The sequence below is a fragment of the Oryctolagus cuniculus genome, chromosome 12, assembly GCF_051225735.1.
Source record: "Oryctolagus cuniculus isolate XC-2025 breed Fujian yellow rabbit chromosome 12, ASM5122573v1, whole genome shotgun sequence".
Classification (NCBI taxonomy): Eukaryota; Metazoa; Chordata; class Mammalia; order Lagomorpha; family Leporidae; genus Oryctolagus; species Oryctolagus cuniculus.
Window position 1 is genome coordinate 1,376,495 of NC_142878.1, and position 20,195 is coordinate 1,396,689.

At 54.7% G+C, this 20,195-nt stretch overlaps 1 protein-coding gene across 4 annotated transcripts in view; it reads right to left on the reverse strand.

Annotated features, from left to right (window-relative positions):
• The window catches only part of AGBL1 (AGBL carboxypeptidase 1), a 635,239-nt gene that overhangs the window by 240,023 nt on the left and 375,021 nt on the right, over positions 1-20,195 (reverse strand). The window contains exon 22 of one of the 4 annotated variants that reach the window (XM_089311049.1): positions 6,306-6,790. The exons of the other annotated variants lie outside the window; for them this stretch is intronic. Coding sequence (XP_089167175.1) covers positions 6,644-6,790 — 147 coding nt within the window. The 3' untranslated portion in view covers positions 6,306-6,643. Of the gene's footprint in view, positions 1-6,305; positions 6,791-20,195 lie in introns of those variants that run through there. 4 annotated transcript variants of the gene reach the window in all.

The following is a 20,195-nucleotide window of genomic DNA, read 5'->3' on the forward strand; positions in this document are numbered from 1 at the left end:
AGGAACACCTAGCACAGCCGGTAGGGAGGGGTCCTTCGGGAAGGAGCTCCAGCTGTGACTGGAGCTGGAAGGAGACAGCCCAGAAGGTCTGCGGAGCAGAGTGAGGACATGCAGGGGCTGAGCGGGGGCCTGGGGGAGGCTGGGGCTCCCAGGAAAACGGACGCCACCTCCTCCGGGGGACTGGGGCCAGGAACGGCCCTGCCTTCATCCTGTCGCCGCTCGCTCTACGATGAGCCTTCATCTCCAGTCGTAAGGCAGGTCTGCACCCAAGGCTGCGTCGGCCGCCGGGGCGGGAGGCCTGGTTAAGACGTGCGGCTGCAGCCGTGTGGCCTCCTCGCCCACACGGGAGCAGCAGGGGCCCTGGAGGCCAGCGAGGAGCCTGGCAGCGGGTGCTGACTCCGAGAGACCGAGACCGGAGCCCAGCTAAGCGCCCCTCCCCGGGCCCTGTTTATTTCTCCTATGAGGCATTCGGCTTCCGGACGGCCGCTCACTGTGGGATTCGGAAGACTCCCCCTGCCACAGCCAGATCGCTGAGTCTCCACTGTTGATGAAATGGAGGCCACCACTGACAAATCCCGGCTGCTAAGTCCACAGACACATCGGCGACCGTGTCACCGTGCAGTCGCCATGCATTTTCAAAGCACTGCAGCTCTCTCACGTGGGAGAGCTTATTAGACCGACTGTGATTTTCCCACCAGTGGCCCCAACCAACTGACAGACTACCTGGGTGTGAGTGTAACGCAGAGCCGTACACACATGGGGTTCTGACGGTTTTTAAAGACAAACATCGCTGGTGGTGCTGATCACAGCAAAGCACGGCACGGCAGCTCCGCTCGAGAACGCGTCTCGCCGTGTGCCTGAGCTGGCGCTGAGCACCTCGCGCGACGAGCAGGCCAAATCCTCAGGACAGCTGCGCGCCAGCCCCACGCCCACCCCCCGCAGGAGAGGAGCAAGGCAGAGAGCTCACGGCGGGGACGGGGACGGGGGTCAGGGCTTCCCTGGCAGAAAGACCCCCGATGTCCACGAAGTCCATGGTGTGGACCAGAAAGCAACGAGGGAGGGAGGGAGGGAGAAGGGGGGCACAGAGAAGAAAGACGGGGGGAGAGGAGGGGGAGGGAGGGAGAAGGGGGAGCCATGGAGAAGGAAGGGGGGAGGGGAAGGGGGAGGGAGGGAGAAGGGGGGCACAGAGAAGGAGGGGGGAGGGGGAGGGGGAGGGAGGGAGAAGGGGGAGCCACAGAGAAGAAAGGGGGGAGGGGAAGGGGGAGGGAGGGAGAAGGGGGGCACAGAGAAGAAAGGCGGGGGGAGAGGAGGGGGAGGGAGGGAGAAGGGGGAGCCATGGAGAAGGAAGGGGGGAGGGGAAGGGGGAGGGAGGGAGAAGGGGGCACAGAGAAGAAAGATGGGAGGAGGGGAAGAGGGAGAGAGGGAAAAGGGGGGCACAGAGAAGAAAGACGGGGGAGGGGGGCCGTTAACTACTGGGGGTGTCAACTAAGGGAGATGACTCAAGTCCTGAGTCGGAGACTCCGTGGAAGGAGTAGGCTGGGCCAGGCGGCCTGGCTCTGGCCCCCTCCCTCCCTCCATCCACTATGAGATGGAGCACCTGTTTACCTTGCCTGCCTCCATTTCTGTATCTATTGGATGAGAACAGAATGCGACGGCGAATGCAGAAGGAACCGGGAATCAAACCTCCCTGTAAAGGGAAGAAACCAGTGAACGCCTCCCTCCCTCGTCTCCACGACACCGCTCGTGCCGTCTCCCTGTGTCCTACCCTGCTGGGAGACGCTGGCCACCTTTCCAAGGACAGACAGCACCTATCTGTTTAAAGTCAACATTTATCTTTCCATTCATTTACTCACTCATGAGCTCATTAACTCACTTGTGTCAACTGCAGAGTGACGGAGGCTTCACCTCACGGCCGCTTTTTTGCACGTCATTTGCAAGCCCTCATGTAACCAGGAGCTCTCCCAGAGCTGCCATGGTGTTGTTAGTGTGGGAAACGCGGGCCTGGAGAGGTGGATACAATTGGAACAAAATCAAAGCACGTGCTGTCCACGTGCACTTCCCAGCCGCAGGATCCGTCATCCCGCTGAGTGCTCCCTCTGTGCGCCTTCAGGAAAATCCACCAGTCGTCACCGAGCGGACGTCCTGCCCGTGGGCCCCATCTCCTCAGACAGGAGCCCCTCCACGGACCCCGCTGCAGGTCACACACACACAGGGCACGACGCGGGCTCCGTCGCCACTGTGAGTGCATCAACACTCACCGGGATGCTGTGCCCGGCACTCTCCTGCCTGGATCAGGTTAGTGGTCGCTCCCTGGTCTGCTACGGGAGTGTCCTTGAAAGAGCAAGTCAGCCCAGCGTGTCTCCAGGGCACACCCCGCACACAACGCACACAACGCTGCGCAGCCATGAGAGCACTCAGGAATCGCTCCGGGGGCGGGGGCGGGGGCGGGGGCAGAGCAGGAAGTCCCCCCTCCGCTCCGGATCTTTCATGTTCTGACTCCTTTCCTAGGATCCAGGGTTCAGGCTGGGGTGTCTGCCCCAATCCATGCGTAGATGATGCTCTCAATAGAAAAATTATAAGTGGGCTCTGTGAGGGACAGGTCCAGTCCAGCTCAGGACAGGCTGCACTGTGGCGTACCAGGTTAGGTCACTGCCTGTAGCACCAGTATCCCTATGGGCACTGGTTCAAGTCCTGGCTGCTCCACTCCCAATTCAGCTCCCTGCTGATGCACCTGGGGAGACAGAAGACGGTCCAAGTGCTTGGGGCCCTGCACCCACATGGGAGACCTCGATGAAGCTCCCGGCTGCAGCCGGGCCCAGGCCTGGATGTTGTGGCCATTTGGGGAGTGAACCAGCAGATGGAAGACATCTGTCCATCTGTCTGTCTGTCTGTCTCTCTCTCTCTCTCTGGCTCTGCTTTAAATAATAAAAATAAAAACCCACCACAGGACTGCCAGGGGATGGCTCTTCCCAGAACATGGTGTATGGGACGTGTACAGGGTGTGCCCACAGATGCACGGTCACACGGCTGCTGGCAGGAAAGTCACCCAGTGAGGACCTTTGGGTACGGTTTGTTTAGAATCTTTTGGGCATTTCATGAAGTGTATTTTGGTGCAAGGAGCGTACGCCACCTATCTGTGCTCGTGCTCGTATTTCTGGAATATTCCATGTGTGTCCAGGTTTACTGAGCTGTGTACAAATCCCAACCTTCCATTTGGAAGAAGTCACATGTCAACTTAGAGCAATCACTTTTCCCGGCTAAGCTCCGCTGGTCTCTCGGTGGCACGTGGCACGCTCTCTGCCCCTTGTCGACTTGTTAGCTCCCTCTGAACCCATTTCAGCTGTTGGCGTCTCTCTCTAAGTTTGCCCCCAATTGGTCATGATACACTCTGCCTGCTCAGATCGGGGGCCTGGAGACACCAGTCCTGCTTGACTTTGGCAGCAGTAACTCAAAGTGAAACCTAAGGAATGTGCCACCATTGTAGTAAGCAGAGCACCAGCTGAAATTCACCATCACTTTTTAAAATGCTTCTCATCATGCGGTTGATAGGATGGCAGGTACATTCTCACGTGTGTGAGCCTCTATGGGACACTGGCCGTGATGTGCAAAACAAGGCTAGGACATGCCACTCCATGTTCTAACACCGAACGGACCCCACTGTTCACCTGACCGTTCAGAATGAGTGTTGGCCTGGGGCTGATCTCCCGCAAAACGGGACCTAACTAGGGAAGAGGCGGTGCTGGGGACGAGAGGGCGAGATGAGTAGGCCGTCCCGAAGCACAGCAGTGCGGGCACCACTCCCAGGCACTCACCAAAGAGAATGCCGGTTCCAGGACATTACACATGCATCCACTTATCAACCCATTCATCCATCTCCCATCTCAGGTCCCAGCGTAGTAGAGGACTTGGAGGAATGCATAAGGGCAGCACATTCCAAACATAAAAATAGAGCGCGGGATAATGCCATTTAGAGTAGGAGATTAAGACCAGCAAGAGAAAAAACATAAAATGGAGGCAACTAGAACCCATGTGGTTAAAATGTTTACTGCAGTTTAACCTTGGTTCATGGCAACCAGAACAAACACTGAAACTACTCGGTTCCATGGCTCACATAGCCTTCACCAAATTTTTAGGGGCAGAACACACGACTTCAGTAGAGTTTCTATGGCAGATACAACAACACTCGGCCAGTCAGCATCCCTGTGACTCTGGCTGCAGAGCAAAGCAACCGCATCTTAGGAGAAAGAAACTTCTCAGCGTGAAACTGGCCTCCGCTCCCTCCAGGACATCAGCCTGGAGAAAGCGTCCTCTCGTCCTTAGAACAGTGGGTCAACAATCAACATCTCCCAAGCATCACTCTGAGTCATGGACTTCTAGCGCTGAAAGAGACCTTAAAGTTAATCTATTTCGACCCCCTACCAAAGCTAGAACATTCTACACCACCCCGCAGACGTCCAAGCAATGGCTCACCGTGATGCAAGCGTCCAACACGAAGAAGCGTTCTACTTTCCCGAGGCAGTCTGCTGCATTTTCAGGGTTCTTTCTCCTGGCAGCGAATTCATCATTATGTTGTCAGTTCAACAGTCAGCCCTAGTTTTACTGTCTCAAGAGCAACAACATACAGGCTGAATTTTCATACGTAAATACTGCCGCTGAGTCTGTAGGAAGCCATCCCAGGATGCACGCTCACCATGAGTGCCGCGTGTCTTACATCGGCCCCTCGTTAAGGAGAACGGTCAGAGCAGTGACCCAAACGCATAGAAATAAAGACTGCAACAGACTCATGGCTAACTGCCAGAATTCACGGAACGATGGCGGTGAACGATCACATTACCTACCTGGCTTTTGGGCTAGACATGAGGGCATTTGTTAATAGTTTTTTGTACTTGGGTCAAAAAGACAAGGTAGAACAGGCTACGCCGTGTGCTCAGGAAGGACTGTCCGGATGTCCCAGGTCAAACCCCAAAGCCTCCAGACTTCGCTCCCTTGGTACCTGCCTGCGTCACCGTGATGGGACAGTGGTGCTCACGTCCCACCAGGGATCCAAGTGACCCTGCACGGCTGCTCTCCCCCTGCGAACACCATCAGGACACCACAGAGGGGTCAGAATGCTACAAGGCAGCTGGCGGTGCTGACCAGCCTTGAAGGGTGAGTTATCTGGAACTCTAGGCGTCCCTGAATTGGTCAGACTCCCATGAGAAAAAGAATGACACAAACAGAGGCCTGAGGAGCTGAATACACAAACCGACGCTCGCTGCAATATACAACAGAACTCTGATCCACCAGGAAGCCCACAGACGCTGCCCAAGCTCCCAGTCAGTCAGCCCAAGACCGTTGAGACTGGCTCAGGAACGGACAACTTTATTTTTGTCTCCTTTCCTACCCAACTCAGGACAAACTGAAGCAAGCCAAATATTCCCCCTAAGCTGTGTGAATCACCCACTTACATTTCTCTAACTCGTCCATGCCAGCATCCCCCAAGCAGAGCCCCGATGTTTCCTTTTTCTCGGAAGCTCTGTGCCACCTGACTGCCCAGTCCCTGCCGGTGTGGGCACCCGGCTCCCTGGCTCCAGGAAGCTTCGAGTGAGCAGCCGCTCTGCTTGCGTCTGGATGTTCCTCACTTCTTTCCACAAAACACTAGTACTGCAGGAGTCACCCTTAATCTTCGTCTGGAATTTCATTTTATTTTGTATTTGGAAACTTGCCTGCCATCATCTGTCCAGCAACAAACTGACAAACTGGCTCTAAGGTCACAGGTGATAGGGAAAAGGTCAAGAAAAGCCCCCAAATTATAGTCTTTCCCAATTTCCATGGCGTGAAACTTCTACTAGGGCCGATATCAAGCTACAACTGGTTTAAAATCCAACTTTAGAATCCTGGATATTTTTTAAAGATTTATGTATTTATGCGAGAGGGAAGGGAAGGAGAGGAGACAGGAGGACAGGGGAGGGGATGGAAGGGGAGGAGAGGGTAGGGGAGGGGAGGGAGGAGAGAGAGAGACATCCTCCACCTGCTGGGTCTCTTCTTAAATGACCACAAGAGCCAGGACTGGGCTAGGACAAAGCCGGGAGCCAGGAGCTCCACCCAAGTCTCCCTTGGGGGTGACAGGAACCAAAGTACTTGGGGCCATCATGCACTGTTTTCCCAGGTGCATTAGCAGGACGGTGAATCAGAAGCAGAGCAGCCAGGACCCAAACCAGCACTCCAATATGGGATACCGATGTCTCAGTGGTGGCTTAACCCAATATACCAGGTCAGCTGCTAGATCCCCTGGACATTTAATAATCAGATCTTGAAAGCTAATGTGAGTGCACACAGCACATTGCTACTTATTTATTTTTCGACATTGTAACAGTATGCCTAAGGTGGAGTAAATGCTCACAACAAGTAGGAAAACACAGGTAGGTAGGAAGGCAGACAGGACAGAGGGACAGACGGACACACAGACAGAACCATCTTGTAATGAGAACAGCCTGTCTAAATCTTTCATTTAACGCGAATTCGCTGCGTAGCCACGACGTGATGTGTTGTTCCTTGTTTTAGGTAGAAGAAAAACAATACTAGCGAGCCAGTGAAACAGCGATTCCTGCTCTTGGACACTTAACAAGTCCACAGACAATAAATAATGAGCTCAGGTGGGTTTTCACAACATGAGAAGGTGGCTGATGGTGTGGGAGAAGGAGAAGGCAAGCAGATCCACGGAGTCAGGAGCTCGGGAGGTGCCGTGAGGCGGGTATCCCGGGAAGACGAGCGCCGAGTGAGGCCCTGCAGACGGCGGCAGCCAGCGCACCTGTGAGAGAGGAGGGAGCCTCAGGGAGTCTTCAGGCGGCAATGCACCAGGTGTTTTCACAGAACACTCAGGAGACCGATGCGTCTGGAACGGTGCATGAGGGGGACGCACCAAGGGCAGATCACGGAGAGAGCTGGGAGCTGTTACAGGGCTTTGCACTTTACTCTGGGAATACTGGGGAAGACGGTGGGATTTTAAGTGGAAGAATGACATCATTGGACTTAGGTTTCAAAATGATCCTAACATGAAGGTGTTGAGAACGGTTTTAAAGCTGGGAGGCTTTGATAGTAATCTGGGACAGAGAAGATGGAGTGGCCAGCTCGGATGGGGTGAGAGACGGGGGGAGGGTGATAAGACTTGACAGCGTAGCAACATGGTGAAGAGGGCTGATGCGCTTGATTTGTCAGGAAATTAAATTCGAGGGAACCTGGATTTTCATCAAATATTAGTACAAGAGAATACTCATCAAATATGACTATAAAAGTTGAATCCAAGGATTCGGGACTGAATACCCAGAAAGACAGAGTTGACATTAACTGAAATCAGAACGATTAAGGAGCAGGTGTTGGATCACAGAGGAATACATTTTGGAGAGTTCACTGAAGAGTCTGCGAGGGCTGTTGGATGTCTCAGTCTGGAGTTAGAGAAAATATTTGGAATGACGAGGGTAGAGATGTCAGTCGCGAACCTAAGTGAGCTCATCAAAAAATCGCGATGACCACCTTGCCACTCCCTTACTTTCTCACTGTTGAAGAAATAAAAAGATGAAAATTATAACGCCGTTCGGTGTTTAACTGGAGGCATCTGTGTGTCCTTGTGTTTTGGCACATGCTGTGTGCATTGTCTATCTCATCTCCGATCCGTGTGATGAGACATCGGTTCCAATGAGCACACCTAACCCCTAATCCACGGATCTTGTTTTCCTGATAAAAAGAGATAATACGAAAGAGAGTCAGCAAGAGAGAGGGAGAGAGAGAGGGGGAGGGAGGGTGGAGGGTGGGCGGGAGGGCGGGGGGGGGCGGATTTCCTTAGAAGAAAAGCTGATTCCGTAGCCGGGTAGGAAAAGTACAAAGTTGTGGTGCCAAAAACTTTAAAAAGTGCTCACAGAGTGACAAGGACCTGTGCAGAGGAGAAAACGGACATCATGAGGGCTCCCGCGACCACATCAGACACAACTGGGACAGGAAGTAACGGCAATGACACACTATTGCCCATTAAAGAACCCACACATCCAGACTAAAGACAGACAGACAGACAGACAGCAGGGCACCTCAGAAGGCCTGAGAAATACAATTAGTTTGTGGCGATGCAAAATTTGATGTTCATGCATGGCCCCTTTCATAATACGCATTTTCCAGGACTTTTTAAAACACTCCCTCTGTGCATGACTTCAAAAAAAGTCTGCACTAAAATAATCTTTTAATTCCATTTTCCATGAGCTTTTTGAATCATCCGTACAGACAGGATGGATGATCGATATGTCTGACAGATGCTCGATAGACACATGATAAATAACTGATTGAGGACGATGACAGAAAGAAGAGATGAGATGGGCGACGAGGAGAAAATGCTTGGTCACGGAAGCCTAGCTAGTAGGCGTGAAGCAACGACGGAGTACGGAATGTTCCGGATGCCGAGCTGCTGGGTAGGTGACACGCGGGACATGGACATGGCCCAGGGCACCTTCCCTGAGGAAAGCGTGTCGTTACAGTGGGGAAACAGTGACTCTTCAGTCAATTCTCCCGGCAGACGGCACCTTAGCCACGTGATGACTACACAACACGCCTTGGGACGACCTCCTGAGGAGCACACGGGGAGGACCCGACATGGCGGCTGTGGAACCCTGCCGTGGAGACCGCCGGACAGAGCCGCAGAAGGACAGGTTCTCCAGAGCTGCCGCGTCGGGAGAGAGAAGGGAGGAAATGTGCCTGACTGACGTCAACCACGGAGACGGAAATACACGCAACGTGGGCGCTTGGGCTGGACCAAAAGCAAGGACAAACCGCGCTGAAGTTCACTGCTGGCACAGCTGACGAGGGCGGGGCAGGACTGCAGGGCAGTCGGAGTGTTTGCTGCCTCGTGTGATGGCTCCACGTGGGACGCGAAGGTTCTACGCACTCCTGACTGCTGTCTTCTCAAGATGTTAGAAAAGACTCAGCACACCTGCTGCAGGAGGCAGCTGGTGCCTCTCACGGCTCCAACCAGGACCAACTGAGGAAACTGTCCCAGGAGCACTCCCACAGCACCATCTGTGCCTCCCAGAGCACTCCCACAGCACACCTGTGTGCCTCCCACAGCACTCCCACAGCACCAGCTGTATGCCTTTGGGCATGCCTCCTCTGAAAGGCACCCCTCTGAATCCTGCCTGGAAAGTTAGACCCATTTCCCTCAAACCCCCATGAAAGCCAGCCTCTCCACGTGGCATTCTGACACCTCGAGGCCACCAAAGGGACTCTCTCTGCTCTCCAAAGGATGAAACTTGCTACCTGGGTGTGGCTCTGCTCACAGCCACCTCCAGGCTGCTGTGCCAGCATCCCATATGGGCACCAATTTGAGTCCTGGCTGCTCCACTTCCAATCCAGCTCCCTGCCAATGCACCTGGGAAAGCAGCATTGACACCCAGGTACCGGGGCCCTGGCTCCTGGCTCCTGGCTTTGGCCTGTTCCAGCCCTGGCTGTGGTTGTAGCCATTTGGGGAGTGAGCCAACAAATGGAAGATTCTCTCTCTCTCTCCCCCTCTCTCTCTCTCCCCCTCTCCCCCTCTCCCCCTCTCCCCCTCTCCCCTTCTCCCCCTCTCCCCCTCTCCCCCCACCGCCTCTCCTCTCTGTGTAACTCTGACTTTCAAATAAATAAATAAATAAATCTTTAAAAATAGTTTTAAATTTTTATCTGATAGAGTTGGAAGGTGGCGTGGTTATCATCCAGTCCAATCTACTGACTTTTGTCAGGTAAGGAAATCAACACTCAGAGGGGCACCTGAGAAACCACACATTGGTAACTTAGCAACGGTTCCACATAGAGGGCGGCGTTGACTCAAAACAGGACAAGGGACGAGCGCCAGGTACGTTTTTGGTTGTCACAGCTAGGAAGGTGCTATTGGGCTCTACAGGGTAAAAGCCACAGCAATGCTCAACACCCCCTACTGCACAGGTCAGCCCAGTGTCAGCAGCGCTGAGCTGAGACGCCCTACGCCCGTGCCCACGCGCGCCCACAGTCACGAGTTCCCCAGGGAACTCCTCTCCCGCTGCTGGCACTGGCGGGGAGCAGAGGCCTCCTGGTTTCCTCTTTCCTTACAACCTCTCGGCCCTCTCGTGGTGCTCCTGCTTCTGCATCTCCTGGAGCCAGTGAGGAAGTAGCTGGGACGGGGAGATTTGTGAGAAAAAAAATAAGGGTGAGGGCACTTCAAAAAAATGTAGAAAAATTGAATTAAAAGGCATGTTTGCTTTTGTGCAAGAAAAAAAAATGGAAACTCATGCATGGTGCTTTCATAATATTAATTTCTCATGAATGTTCTAGACACTTTGCATGTAGATTCAGTTAAGCTGACCCAGAGTCCCTTTCTTCAGTCAAAACAACCCCGAAAATACAGATTTGCATTTCCAGGAAGTTAACAGTCAGAGGAAACCTATAATAAGAATTTCTGAGTGCAGAAGAACAGCTTTGGAATTTGCATGAGGCTGCAGTGAGGATAAAGTCAGTTACGTTGAAGCAGTAATGGGTGTAAGTTAGAAAGACTTTCCCAGGGCTAATTCGGCAACTTCACATTCTCTTCCACTGCCGGGCTGATCCCGACTCAAGAGTATCACAGAAGGATGGGCCACGGCGTTTGCCACGCCAAACCCTGCTTCCGGAGTCTCTCCCTTCACAGCCTCGGGAGCGGGGATCCCCCAGACCACGTCACTTCCCGATGCCTACGCTATCCACGGATACGCACAAGGCACCGCCCTCCCCCACCCCCAACACAGCCTCCACGGATACCCACAAGGCACCCCCCTCCCACACCTCCAACACAGCCTCCACAGACACCCACAAGGCACCACCCTCCCTCACCTCCAACACAGCCTCCACAGACACCCACAAGGCACCACCCTCCCTCACCTCCAACACAGCCTCCACAGACACCCACATGACACCCCTCCCACACCTCCAACACAGCCTCCACAGACACCCACATGACACCCCCTCCCACACCTCCAACACAGCCTCCACAGACACCCACATGACACCCCCTCCCACACCCCCAACACAGCCTCCACAGACACCCACATGACACCCCCTCCCACACCTCCAACACAGCCTGCACGGATACCCACATGACACCCCTCCCTCACCTCCAACACAGCCTGCACGGATACCCACAAGGCACCACCCTCCCTCACCTCCAACACAGCCTCCACAGACACCCACAAGGCACCACCCTCCCTCACCTCCAACACAGCCTGCACGGATACCCACATGACACCCCTCCCTCACCTCCAACACAGCGTCCACAGACACCCACATGACACCCTCCCACACCTCCAACACAGCCTGCACGGATACGCACATGACACCCCCTCCCTCACCTCCAACACAGCCTCCACAGACACCCACATGACACCCCCTCCCACACCTCCAACACAGCCTGCACGGATACCCACATGACACCCCCTCCCACACCTCCAACACAGCCTCCACAGACACCCACAAGGCACCACCCTCCCTCACCTCCAACACAGCCTCCACAGACACCCACATGACACCCCCTCCCACACCTCCAACACAGCCTCCACAGACACCCACATGACACCCCTCCCTCACCTCCAACACAGCCTCCACAGACACCCACATGACACCCCTCCCACACCTCCAACACAGCCTCCACGAATACCCACATGACACCCCTCCCTCACCTCCAACACAGCGTCCACAGACACCCACATGACACCCTCCCACACCTCCAACACAGCCTGCACGGATACGCACATGACACCCCCTCCCTCACCTCCAACACAGCCTCCACAGACACCCACATGACACCCCCTCCCACACCTCCAACACAGCCTGCACGGATACCCACATGACACCCCCTCCCACACCTCCAACACAGCCTCCACAGACACCCACAAGGCACCACCCTCCCTCACCTCCAACACAGCCTCCACAGACACCCACATGACACCCCCTCCCACACCTCCAACACAGCCTCCACAGACACCCACATGACACCCCTCCCACACCTCCAACACAGCATCCACAGATACCCACAATGCACCGCCCTCCCCCACCTCCAACACAGCCTCCACAGACACCCACATGACACCCCTCCCACACCTCCAACACAGCCTCCACAGACACCCACATGACACCCCCTCCCACACCTCCAACACAGCCTCCACAGACACCCACATGACACCCCTCCCACACCTCCAACACAGCATCCACAGATACCCACAATGCACCGCCCTCCCCCACCTCCAACACAGCCTCCACAGACACCCACATGACACCCCCTCCCTCACCTCCAACACAGCCTCCACAGACACCCACATGACACCCCCTCCCTCACCTCCAACACAGCCTCCACAGACACCCACATGACACCCCTCCCACACCTCCAACACAGCGTCCACAGACACCCACATGACACCCCCTCCCACACCTCCAACACAGCGTCCAGTTCCTTCAGACTCTCTCATCACAAGCAGCTCACCCTCGGGCCTGGTCCCTTCCCTGTCCGGACATCTCTCAGATGCGTCCCTCCAACAGGGGGCCGTTACTACAGCCTCTGACGGCTCCCTGCCCCACCCATCTAACAGCTCAGAGCCCACGATGCCTTGCCCTAGCCCACACCAGTGGACACCTGTTCTCTTTGAAACAAACACCCGTCTCCTTTGGACACTTCATAAGGCTCTTTTATCTGGCCGCTGCCGCTGCTTACTTCTGCTACAATGCTTCCGTCTGTTCCCCAAATCCGTCGTAGTACTGAATGCAACACATTTTTCTCAGTGCAATTAGACCGAGTTGGAGAATAACAGCTTTCTCATTTTAGGCATTATAATTTTAATGCAATTCAATACACATTCACATTTTAGCATATTCACATTTGATTCATATTACATTTACAGTAAGTAAAATGCCTAAATATTTTTTATAAACCTTCTTGTACTTGAGCAATTTCTTTATGTTTTAATGAAATACAGGACTTCCCAATTATCCATATTAAGTTCCTCTTTTGAGATTTTGCCCAGAATTCCATCTTGCTAAGATCCTTTTAGACTCAGATTCTGCCACGTAATCCAATCACTGCTCGCCCCACATTGTCACAGCTGAAAATCCCATCAACATGAGACGAGGTGGCTCAGAGGAGGGACCGCCAAGGAGCTGTAAAGACATGGAACGCCACAGAGATGTCCACACCGGGAGGCTGGTGCACGAGCACAGAACGAGGTGACGGTGATGACGGCGGTGAAGACGAGGACTCGCCGTGTTCCGGGCCGGCGCTGCACTAAAGGCCTTCCCTACACTCGCCCTGAAGGAGGGGCGCTCATTAGCACCCTTCTGTCTGATGAACTACACTGAAGGCTAAAGGGTGCACAATTTCCCAGAAGTCCAGTCAATCCGTGGTGGAGGGGCCAGCACTGGACAGCGGACGAGCCACTGCCTGGCCACCGGCATCCCACAGTGGAGCGCGGGCTCAGTTCCTGGCTGCTCTGAGTCCCGTTCGACTCCCTGCTAAGGCACCGGGAAGGCAGCAGAAGATGGCCAGGAGTCGGAGCCCTGACACCCTCGCGGGAGGCTTGGATGGACTCCCGGCGTCCTGGCTTCAGCCTCTGGCTGCTGAGCCATTTGGGGAGTGAAGCAGCAGATAAAAGCTATCTTCCCCCACCCTCTCTCTTCCTGCCTCTCAGACAAATACATAAATTTAAGAAACAACATAAAAATGATGGGTTTGGATATAGAAAAGTTAAGTCCATGTGCGTGGTAACATCATCTTCTTTCTGCTCAGGTCGTGCGTTTTTCAAACACTTGCTCTCACGCGTGCTCTCCCAGTGAGAGGTGAGACTGTTTGCAAGCTGTCAGCACTAACAAGCAATGACATCCACGTTCTCATACTTGGAATTCACTTTCTGGAAGCAGAACCTCAGGGTTAAGATCACGAATTTTTGTTGGGTATTTCCAATCTGTGTCATGACTGTGAGCATACAAAGCGGGAAGAGGTAGCTCCTGAGTGTCCCCCAGTGACGGCAGCTCCCAGGCCAGCGGCCAGCTTTGCCTCCGGGCCGGCGTTGCAGCCTCCCAGCTCCATCCCTGGGGCTACCGCTTCTCCCATCCCAGGGCGGGGACTCCCGTTACTGCTACCACGCGGCCAGGCCAGCCAGCCGCACAGCCCGACCTGCCCCTTCTCCCAGCCCCCAGGACTTGGATGAGCAGCCACACAAGGGCCAGACAGAGCACGGGACCTGTCTGTTGGACCCTCCAGGCACACCCTCTGACTGACAGGAAGCAGGCAGATAAACATTGTCTCCTCTTTCGGCTTGGCCACGTCTGGCCCATCCAGAAAATCCCCCTTGCTGAGCCTGGCTCACTCCTCACTCTCATTTCGGTTTCCTCTCGTGCCTCCGGCTCATCCCGGATAATCAGGCTCATGAACGTGCTCTGTGCGTTCTGGACCACAGTGGAGAGAGAAGGCACCTTCACTGCTGCGGGTTTTGCTGTTCTCAGCGTGCTTGGGGGAAATACAGCCAGAATTTTATTTGCGATAACCTAAGTCAGAGCATCTGTACTAATTTCAATACCCTGTAGCCGTCCAGGAAGGACTATGGAATATTCTTAAGGTGTATGATTGCAGTTGCTTCGGGGAGGGATAGCTAACTGACTACAGCCTCCAACGGAACACCTGCGCTTCGGTGGGCGTCCAGGGGGCAGCAGGCGCGGAGCAGGAGGATGTGTGCGCACAGCACCTGCCTCAGTATCGACTCCCCTGGCGAGATGTAGAACAGGAAAGGAGGCCGCGGTGGGATGAAGGAAAACTGGAGGGAGAGGGAAACTGCCCTGATTTCAAACAGTGATCTGCATGTCCAGACGTCACACACACAACCTGTCGCCTCCTCCCCCTGCATTCTCTCGCAGCACCGAGAGCTTCCCCTCTGCTCGCGGCAGTGAGGGCTGATTGAGACGCCTGCCCCTCTGGCGGGGCCATGGACCGCAGGGCCGGAGACTGCCAGCTCCACACTGCCACGTTCTTGGCACTTAGCATTGTCAGATCTGTAGACAAACGTTTCTTGAATGAGGAGTGGGAGAAGGAGCGAGTGAGGAATGAGATCTGCTGGGGACGTACCCGGCCTTCGGGGCGCATTCTGGCTTCTCTGCACCCCAGCGTACGCTGCAGCTGGATGTAGATGCCTAAGCAGCACGCACTGCCCGAGACACCATCGCAAGTTTACACAGAAACACCTGGCGCTGTCTTCCAGCAGCAGGGTTCAAAGTCGTCCGACCCGTTCCATTCTGTCCACATTCGGGGAACACAGGCACAGAAAGACATGTCCTGCTTGCCGGTGTACACAGAAACCTGTAAGGCCCTTCTGCTGGAGCGAAGACGTGGTGGACAACGCTGAGGAGTCAGCGGGAGATAGAACCATCCCCTGCCCTTTGCAGTCCAGGAGGGCCCCGGGGTTTGGGGTCCGCTGCGCTTCACGCACAGTGAGAACGCACCTGGTGCAGGGCCCCTCACCACCTGACAGTGTCCCACTGCTCGCGGGTGTGAGACGCACCCCAGCAACTGCACTTGTACCAAGGCCAGGGAAGAGCACGCCACGCGGGGCCAGTCCTGTTCCTTATGCTGCACCCTGAACAAAACCCTGAATTACGTTGAGGCTTTCTCGGGCTTACTGTGTGTTCCCTAAGGGTGTCTGGCTTATTGCGTTTACATTGGTCACGTGGGTAGGGTAAGATTTAGAGATAAACCATCTCTTCTTCTTTGTGGCCATTTGCAGCCAAATCATTTTGAAAGGATCAGAGGGCATTTGGGGCTTAGTGGATTATTCCAAGTGCCAGATTCCCTCCTTATTTTTGATACAAGGACTCGTTTTCTACAGTGGGCATGGAAAACTCAAGGCTCCCACGGATGTCCTAATCCCCGGAGTCTCCTGCTGGCAACCTCATTAGCGTCTCTGCCTCTTGAGTCTTTAATTCCTGTTACTATTCCACCAGCGTGCCGACAGACATCACGGAGCCAAGCGACAGAATGAGGGCAATATCTCCTACCTCATTACGTCGGCAGTGAGTTGATAAACTGCTTATAATGCGCTTGGAGATCAAACACGAAGAGGCTAGAATCACGCAGACAGCGGCAAGGCGATGCTTGTGGGATCCCAATGAGTGCGAGGGTGGAGCAGGGCACAGAGGTCTCTGATACAACCTCACTGCAGGACACGTCTGTTGGGAAACTGGCGCAGTTTTATCTATGGCGCCATCTACACCCTGATTTACATCCTATGCCCCGGTTCCCGCCACTATTGCTGAAAGCCAGGTGGCCACATGGCCCAACCACCTGTGCCAAGCCCCACCCCCATCCTAATGGGATTCGCTGCTCCTGCTTCCCTGCCTGCCCTCCGGCAGTTTTAAAAGGGCCTGTTCCTGCACACGCGCTCTCTGGGCTCCTCTCGTCTGCTCTCCTCTCCTCCTCTGTCTCTCTGCTCTCCGCTCTCTCTTCTCTCCTCGCTCTTTCTTGCCCACTCTCTCTAGCCTCCTCTTCTCCTCTCTCACTCCCCTCTCTCCTCTCCTCTCTCCTCTTTCTCCCTTATTCTCCTTTTACACCTACGCCCCTTCCCTCCAGTCTGCTGGTTTTCCCCAATAAACTCTGTCCCTTACTCCGGTGTTTGGTGTGTTTTGTGACGGCCTAACAGAAATACAAAACCACGTCGAGCACCAAGGTTTCAGACACAACCGCACTACAGGACACACCGAGGACGAAGGTTTCAGACACAACCATGCTACAGGACACGTCGAGCACCTGGACTCCACGTCTCTATCTGTCCAGGAACACGGTGGCGTCTGACAGCAAACACACATTTGAGAAACAGTCTTCCCTTCCGAGCCCTGCAGGACGGAGGCTGTCAGAGAAGATGGATGCAGGCGAAGCAGCTCATGCAACATTGAAATGTTAGCAAGATCGATACGCGTCTTCCATCGGGGGCGCTCGCAACGTCTATCACATTCGCACACAACATCTCATTCCAGCAGAGAATTCGGGGAGTGAATTCCTCGTCCTAACACAAGGCGAGAGCTCCTAGCTTCCTACCCCGAACTCCGCCCCTCTTCCAGCCCCGCTGCCCTGCTGCCCCGCTGATGGAACACAGGTTCCCTGGGCATTCTGATTCAGGAGCTGGGGCCTGCCCCCCCCCGCCCCCGAGCAAGCAGCTTGAGAAAGGGCCCCTGGGACGTCAGGGTCCTCAGCCCCCCGGGGGCCAGCACGGGGCTGCCCACGTCCCCTGCCAGGCACACTCCACCTGACCACAGAGGCAAGCCGGGCGCCTCCGGAGCTGATGTAGAAGCAACAAGTAGGAAGCTAGAGCCTTGGGCTCCGCCAACTGAGCCGCGAGCTCGCCACGTGTTGGGGGCACCCGTGCTTTTCAGAACATCTTTTTTTAAAATAATTTTTATTTATGTAAGGTGAACAAACTTCGTAAGAGCACAGTGATGCTTCCCTCCTGCTCTCCCTCCCGCCCATTTTTACAAAGACATACTTTCAATTAGCTCTGCAGTCACAAGCTCAACATTGCACTAAGCAAAGAATCCAACAAATAGGAAGAAGGAAAAACAACAGCAGACAAGGGCTGTAACAACAATCAGGTCTCAGAATGTCAGTGTCGCTCACATACATTTTTTTGTGAACACTGTAGCTACCCTCCTGGGAAAGGTGCCCAGAGCCTCCACACGCCACTGTTCCTAAGCTCTCTCTGTCCCCAGACTCACAAATGCCCCCCAAGAAAAGTGTTCAGATTCCCAACACAAAGAAATGATAAATGCTTAAGGAGACGGGGATGCTAATCGCCCTGATTGGATCATTACGCCTTGTGTATGTGGACTGAATTATCACACTGCACCCTCTAAACATCTACAATCATTTTACATCAATGAACTGTTCAAAGACACCAATGAGAGAATTCGGATCTGGGGGCCCCCTAGGAGTAGGAAAAACAAAGACACAAAAAGCATCGTCAGCTCCCACTGATATTGGACAACTTTTTTATAGAATTATGCCAATTTCCTAAAATTGCAAATGACGGGGACAGGGGTGCAACCAGGAGAATGGGACGCTCAATGTTTCGAGAGGAGCAGGCGCACCGGAGTGACGTGGGAGAGCTGCAGGCCCGCCCTGCTCTCTGCACCTGCCCCGGGTGTCCTGCCTCAGTCCCTCCGTGGCCCCCACGGATGTCCAGGAGGCTCGGTGAACTGTGGCTCCCTGGGCCAGAGCCCAGAACAAGAAACCTGTGGACACACAGTTCAGAGACTTGCACTGTGGAAGCTCCCAGGTGATTCTCACGCGTGCGAGAATGTGAGGGGTCAGGCCTTCCTCAGTTTGTCCCTCGGATTTCATGGATAAAAGTAAGGCCCCTCCACCCACAGTTCAGCGGCCACAAGAGTGGCATTACTGTGGTGGCCACCTGTGGAACAAGCAGGCGACTTGGGAACAGTGACCCAACAGGACTCTGGGGCTGCAGCCCTGGCTCAGTGGGCTTTCATCCAGCGGCTGGGGAGACAACAGGGCCCGCCCTGCCCCCCACTCCTCACTCCTGCCTGTGCTCCGGCTGGAAGGATGCACAACCATGCTCCTCACCTTCCTCGGCCCTTGAAAGGAGGGCTACTACACAGAGTACGCTGCCCAGGAAGTCTGATAGCTGCAACGGATGGGCTGATGATAAAGCCAGCTTGTAAACAGCACATACAAAAGTTGCTGTGGCACAGCTGGGTCTATAAATAGATGTGTGACATCAGTGCCTACGGAAGTCAGAGCGTGTGGTTCCCAACAATGCTGCACAAACTTATAGTCCCATAAAGTCCTGACCTCCAGCCTCAGAGATTCTGATTACAACAGTCTCGATTACGGTGAAAAGTGCGCATCCAGGGGCTGGCGACGTGGGGCAGCAGGTTAAGCCTCCACCTCCTGTGCCAGCATCCCGTATCAGGCCCCAGCTGCTCCACTTCCGGTCCAGCTCCCTGCTAAGGCACCTGGGACAGGATGGCCTGAGTGCTTGGATCTCTGCCCCACAGGAGAAACCCAGATGGAGGCCCAGACTCCGGCTTTTGCCCGGTCCAGCCTGGTCACTGTGGCCATCTGGGGAATCAACCAGTGATGAATATCACTCTTTTTCTCTCATTCTATCTTGTCAAATAAATAAATCCTGTGCTTTTTTTTAAAGTGGGAGTCTAAGTGTCTTTATTCAAAGTAGAGAAAATTGCTGCTAATAACTCTTACAATCAATAATAGCACAGACAGTGATTCACATTGAGGATTACTATGGAAATGGTGGGGACATTCCACAGGCAGGGGCTCCTTGGGGAGGAGTCATGAGGAACACCAAGGTCACCGAAACACTCTCAGAGGTCAGGAGCCGCCAAGGTCATGGCTGTGCAGGACAGAGCTGTCCTCGGAACTCAGCCTAGGGGATTGGCTATGTTTCCTGCTGTGACTGCGACATTGAGGCCCACGGGGTTGTGCACATGTTTACTACACACACACACACATACACACACACGTGTGGTGGGAGAGCTGGAGGGTGTGTGTGCCTGGGTGCACAGGCACGTCCACACACACACACACACACGCACACACACACGTGGTGGGAAAGCTGGAGGGTGTGTGTGCCTGGGTGCACAGGCACGTCCACACACACACACACGCGCACACACACACACACACGTGGTGGGAGAGCTGGAGGGTGTGGGTGCCTGGGTGCACAGGCACGTCTACACACACACACACACACACACACACGTGGTGGGAGAGCTGGAGGGTGTGGGTGCCTGGGTGCACAGGCACGTCTACACACACACACACACACACACACACACGTGGTGGGAGAGCTGGAGGGTGTGGGTGCCTGGGTGTGCAGGCACGTCTGCTGCTCGGGACGCCTGTGTGAGAGCAGTGAGCCCGGCAGGAGAAAAGCTACCAGGAAGAGACAGCGGGGCAGCAGCAGCCCGGGAGCTGCCTGAGGCACGGTAACCTGGCTGGCCCCTCGCTCCCTCCCATCCCCTGCCGCCATCCTGCCGGGCCTCTGCACTAACTGGAAGTCAGGCCAGGAAAGGGCGGAAGGGGGCGGGGCTGGAGGAGAGAGGGCCAGAGGCTACTTGGCACCAGCGGGGACTTCCTCCCTGGCAAGGTGAGCAAACTCAGAAGAAGCTGCAAACCACGGCCATGC